This window comes from Octopus bimaculoides, chromosome 1, assembly GCF_001194135.2.
Source record: "Octopus bimaculoides isolate UCB-OBI-ISO-001 chromosome 1, ASM119413v2, whole genome shotgun sequence".
NCBI classification, from domain to species: domain Eukaryota; kingdom Metazoa; phylum Mollusca; class Cephalopoda; order Octopoda; family Octopodidae; genus Octopus; species Octopus bimaculoides.
The window spans coordinates 60,281,675-60,287,988 of record NC_068981.1 but is presented as its reverse complement, the minus strand read 5'-3'; the positions used below and the strand labels follow the sequence as shown (position 1 = coordinate 60,287,988).

The 6,314-nt window shown below is 33.1% G+C and overlaps 1 protein-coding gene across 2 annotated transcripts in view; it reads right to left on the bottom strand.

The window, feature by feature from the left end:
- Positions 1-6,314, bottom strand: part of LOC106871356 (sodium- and chloride-dependent transporter XTRP3) — a 182,372-nt gene that overhangs the window by 21,549 nt on the left and 154,509 nt on the right. For both annotated transcript variants that reach the window (XM_052967131.1, XM_052967139.1), the window contains exons 4-6: positions 5,615-5,776; positions 3,519-3,629; positions 672-873 (exon numbers count right to left, since the gene is read on the bottom strand). In XM_052967131.1, the coding sequence (XP_052823091.1) occupies positions 672-873; positions 3,519-3,629; positions 5,615-5,776 (475 nt within the window). The remainder of the gene's footprint in view (positions 1-671; positions 874-3,518; positions 3,630-5,614; positions 5,777-6,314) is intronic.

The window sequence follows — 6,314 nt, the reverse complement described above, 5'->3', positions numbered from 1 at the left end:
ATCCTTTTTTTTTTTTTTTTTATAAATACAGAACAATTCACTCTAAAGATAAATTCCCCTCAAAAGGCTACACATTCCGATAAAGATCTTGGTAATAAAATCGTTGTTAGTAATATTTATGGCAGTAATGAAGATGAGGGTATTGATGAGGGTAGTCATGGTGCTAAAACTGATGGTTTTGAAATGAGTACGCATTGCAGATGTGAAAACATTAACTTATTCTAGATACCAAAATCTGCAGAACATCGCGTTAACTGTTGTTGATGTTGTCTACACCATCCGCTTCTCTGTTCTCATGAAGTAGTCCTGTGATCAATGACGTTCCAGTTGTGTCTGTTTCGCTTTTTCACTAGATGTACGAAGTATCGGTCGCTTTCTGACAGGTTTATGGTCGAGCCTGTGGGAGTGGAGTCTGCAGGCGTTCTTGGCCAGGCTCCCAGGCCATATTTCTGTTCACCATCATCGGGGCGGAGATGGCTATCCGCAAGTGTGAGACCGGAGAGTCTCACACTTGGTGATTGTGGTAGTGGTGGCGGTGTTGGTGGTGGTTTTGGTGGTATTGGGCTTGGAGGATGTAGTAGAAGTGATTGTGGCAATGATAGTTGTAGTAATGATAGTTTTAACGATGATAGCATTGATGGCAGCAAATGTGATGAGTATACTGAACTTACCGAGAACTGAGAAAACCACTGTGGCAGTCAATAAGGAAGTGAAGAAGTCGCCGACACTGACCATAAGCGCTTCACTTAGAAAGTTACTGCGGACAGGATTATATGAAGCCAAAGCTACCAAGCATCCGAATGCTAAGCCAAATGAATAGAATATTTGAGTTGCTGCATCTAACCAAACAGCAGGTTCGAATAACTTGTCCCACTGTAAAAGTAATAGTAATAATAGTAATGATTTGTTTTATTTGCCACCAGGACGAAGGCTGAGTGGGACAATATAAAGACAGACATGAAGCGTGAGGCTTTGAATATAATGAAATGATAAAGAAAAAAATGAGGATAATGATGATTTTGAGAAATATTCTTATATAAGTTTTCTATTGAAAAACATTTATATAAAATAACTGTTCTAAAATTTTTATGCTTGTATTTGATTACTTTGTGTGTGCCATATTTGAAAATATGCAAATTAGAAAACTTTGAAAATGTAATGAAATTATACTTGTTGAGGCACGCTGAAGCTGAGCAAACATTTTCCAACGCTGCTGAATATAAATTGGACGTTAAACAATGGTTTCAAGTTTCAACACAAAGCTAGCATCGAGCCCAGTAATAGACTGGTACTTATCGACTTTGAAAGGGTGAAAACAAAGTTGACTTTAGCAAAATTTTAATTCAAAACGTAATGAGTCTGAATTTAGACATTACATAATGCGAAACTTAAGTAAAATGTCGCATAGGATAGTCTGATCTTAGCAACATCAAAAATCATCGTACAATTTGTCCGCATTTCTTCCACAAAAAATTGTTTACGCCGATTCCTCTCGCAAGTACAGATTAGAGTGGCACTGATGCGTCCATTTGCTATATAGGCACTTTGAGAAAGTGAAGACTTTTGAAATTCCTCTAAAAGCAAATGAGTTATGAGACTCGCAAACAGACAAACTATTCAATAACAAGCCCATTGCTATTGGACGAGAATCCATTGCGCAATCTCTCTTTTCTGTTTAACCCGTTATCATTAAGTACCGTTGCTTTTGCTTTATTTATTTACTGGTTTGATACTTTGCTTTAATGATTAGTCTGATATATTAAAACCTACTGGAGCTATGACTTTTACATTATTTATGAAAGTTTATTGAGCAAAACACATTTTGTTTCATATTTCAAAATATTATTAGTTATTTTTAACAATTTATTTCTCTATTAAATAAACTATTCAACTCTGTTTATTGAAATAGAAATACATTAAATCATATCAATATCATTTTTATTTCAAATTTTTACGACAGTAAGAGATAATGATATAAATATATTCTTTTTAAATTGCTTAAATATGTAAAAAAACATATGTGCCTTGTTTTCATTTGTATGATTTTTAGTTAATGATGGATAAAATCGTTGAATCGTATAACGTAATGCGTGTGGGCACACGTCGAAAGCAGCCCGAACTTGTAATTAGCATATTCCTTGCAATTGATAATTATGTAAAATCCCTTGGATGTCTTAACGGATTTTGTCTGTTTTGGTGTTAATATGTTACTTCTTAGTTTCATAATTTCTATCGGATTTATAGTATTCTCACACAACTGCGAATGTGTTGAAGGAATGCTTAGAAAAGTTTTAAACTTATAATCACTTAGAAACAAGCCCAAAGAGATATGAATAGGTTTGGGGGCATATTGCCGCTGGTGTTTAGACGTGCACATTACATTTATAGCTTATGATTTGTTTAATAACTATTTCTCCGTTTCGTTTACAGACATATTTATTTTTGTTTTAGAAATACCAGCCACTTATTTGAGTAATGTTTTAATGCACCAAGAAAGGCATTAAGATCGCCATCTTATTTAAAATGGTATTGCATGAAATATAAATTCAGTGGGTCTAACAAGTAGCATTAAGATATCATTAGAAATTTCATATAAAAAAATTGATTATCAGTAAATTGGTTAAGTGAGACTGCATAGCATTAAAATATCTACGAGCTTTGTTCTACAATTATATGCAAGAAAATATTTAGAGATATCAATATGAAATGTTAAATAAAATCATGGAAGCCATAGTGAAATAGCTTTCTCAGTGAAGAAGCCCAAAATAATAGCATTAAGATATCTCAGACTTTCTATTAACGTACTACTTTTTAGTCAGCAGCTTGTTTTAAATGCGAAGTTCTTATGAGAACAACTTTCTGGGGGTAATCAAACGGCACGGAATGTCACTTAACCAAATTAGAGCCCATCATATTTCTTTCATTCTTTTTGCATAATCATGGTGTATCAAGTGTCTAAAATGATTATATATTTGACATTGCTCACAACATAAAAACGATCCTTTAATAGAATAATTGATGCGTGCTTTTGAATTGTGTCATGAGTTAAGATTCCCAACTGCCTATAATAGTATTTACAGTTCAGTGTCTTAAACATAACTTCTTTGATACATACTTCCATTGAAACACACTTAAAACAAAAGATGTCGTGCGAACGTGTGATAGGAGGTCAACTAATCTTAATATAAATGTATGGCAGTAGCGTATTACGTATTATATTTATACATCAATGTACATATCTTTATGAGCACATAAGCTCTTTGCGATTTTAAATACATCGTTAATTTAACCTAGAACATTATCAGAGCAAATGCATTTCGAATATGATTTTCATCCTTTTCTATATATCTACAAATACATTGTTTAATTGTATTTACATTTTTATTCAAATTAAGGTAAGTTGTGATTTGAAACAGATTTGGTTATTTCAAGCAGTTAAGCGACCACGTTGGTTCGTACACATGTTATTTTAAATTTATGCAGGGTTATGTGTGAAAAATTAACGTTTAAAATTTTACCTTTGGAATAAATAAGTATTTAACACCTTCCTCAAATCCATGTAGAGTTACTCCGCGAAAGAAAAAAATGACCAGGACAAAATATGGGAAAGTTGCTGTAACATAGACAACCTGGAATTAAGAGAGAGAGAAAAAAAAAGAATCATTTAGTATCTTACGTGTAAAATTTCAAGAGGTTGTTTCAATGAGTACAAAAAATTATGGTGTCACCAATTGAAATAACTTTGTAAAATCACCTTCCTTAAACATACTTTAACACGCGCGCGCGTGTGACGTAAGGTCACGTTTTATCGTAATAATTAAGATATTTATCTTCCGTATCAAAATCAATTTCATTTTCATTTCATAGCAACTACTAGTACACACAGACACACCCACACATGTAAGCTATTGCATGTATCATGTGAGGTATTGCTAAGACGCCCCATTTATTATTCTAATAGTGTTCTCTCAAAGCGAGATATGCATTTAGTTATTGGAAACCAACGATAGCAAAGACCTTGGGTAAGTTGTGTATATCGTTACAACTTGCACATATTAGTAACAGGAAAATTATAATTTCATAAAATTTCAAACAAATTCCCAAACTTAGATGCTAAACTTTCATATAATGGGGAATATTTCAATTGTAAATGTTCGGAATAAATCAATCCTTGAAACTATTTGATAAATCATTTTTCTATTGCATTAAATAAAAAGAAAATTAATACGCGGTGCTAATTGCTTTTATCTGTAGCAAAAGGTTACTCTCCTAATTGAATCAAATCCACATAGAAAGAAATGAAAGAGCAAGTCAATTTTATATGGAACTTATCCTAATAATTCATTATAGTCAGTCCATTTTTTACCCAATTACGATGACGACACTCGCATCTCCGAAATCTCTAACTGGAGAGGATTTGAGTGACTTCACAAAAATAAATGAATAAATAATGTTTAAGAAATTCATATATACATTATCATATATATTATTCAATATATAAAAGGATTTGGGAAAGAAAAATATTCACAAGTTATATTTTTAATAAAGCGATTTTCCTACAAATGAATTATATTGTCCAAGCTAGAAATGTAAATTTTTTTAATGTGGCAATTTAAAACAGGATTTCTATAGTAATAGACTCCTTATGAAGACTAGAAAGAGAGCCAGTTAGATATATTTCAAATAATACCAAAACATTTACTCACATGCAGCATGCAGAAAATACCATTAGAAAACACGGCACATATTAGGATGAACCCAAAGTTCACAGAGCTTTACCCGATTTTGCTGACATAACTAAGAATACTGAAATCGTGTTAGTGATGATGTGTTTGTTTACCACATTAGCAACGTAGGAAACAAGTAGAGAAACAATTTGAGTTTACGCAGAAGCGGTTATAAAAATTAGAAAACAAAAATAGTAATCTTTCTAACTGTAGGCACAAGGCCAGAAAATTTGCGGGGAGGTGACTAGTCGATTACATCAACTCCAGTTCTTGAGTGGTACTTTATTTTATCAATTCAGAAAGGATGAAAGGCAAAGTCGACCTTGACGGAATTTGAACGCAGATATGATGACGGAAGAGATACCGCTAACCATTTTGTCCGTCGTGCTAACGTTTCTGCCAGCTTATCGCCTTGGGGAGCAAAAGTAATAAGCCTTTCTACTAGAAGCATAAGGCCTGAAATTTTGGAGAAGGGTTTAGTCGATTACATAGATCCTAGTGCACAATTGGTATTTATTTCTACGACCCCGAAAGGATGAAAAGCAAAGTCGACCTCGGCGGAATTTGAACACAGAACGTAAAGATGGACGTAACATCGCTAAGCATTTTTCCCGTTCCCGGCATGCTAACGATTTTCAGAGCTCACCGTCTTGGAAAACAAAATTAATAATAATACAACTTTTAACAATGTTACATAGCATTATCAAATATAATTTATTTTACAGTTGATACGATATTGATAATATCAATAGCATTAAAAATAAGTGTTTCTTAATGATCATGAACTTTAATATGTGAATGACATTTATATTACAAATTAATAAACATTTTTCTTTTAATTACTTATTTAGTCCATTTCAACCCTCCACCAACACATTTCGTCTTACCTTTCCAGAAGATTTGATTCCTTTGATCATGCAACAGAAAACCAATAACCAAGCGCATACTAATGCGGCCGATATCTTCCAGCTTATTATAGGTGTTGAATCGATCGCCGGAGCACTGTTGAGAGCGACACGAAACCAGAAGTAGGTTGTCGAACCACTTTTCTTGCAAGAGAACATGAAAGAGGAAAATATAAAAATAAGTTCTTATTGATGCACGAAACAGACAACAGAGAGAAAGAGTGGCAGATGTATGTATGTATGTATGTATGTATGTATGTATGTATGTATGTATGTATGCATGTATGTATGCATGCCTGTATGTATGTATGTATGTACTTAAGTATGTATGTATGTGCGTACGTGTTTGAGTTTCTGAGAGTGTATGTATATATATACAGAGAGAAAGAGAGAGAGAGAGAGAGAGAGAGAGAGAGAGAGAGAGAGAGAGAGAGAGAGAGAGAGAGAGAGAGAGAGAGAGAGAGAGAGAGAGAGAAAGAGAGAGGCAGATAAGAAATAAATGGAGAGAATTTTAAGAATCGAATAGGAAGATTAAATTAAAGAAAATTTGTAACAGACTGAAGAAAGACTAAAAAAGAAATAGACCAATTTTGAAAGAAACTAGATTATATGGACATTATACACTCAGACATAGGTATATATACATACACAAATTATATACATATATTACACACACACAAAT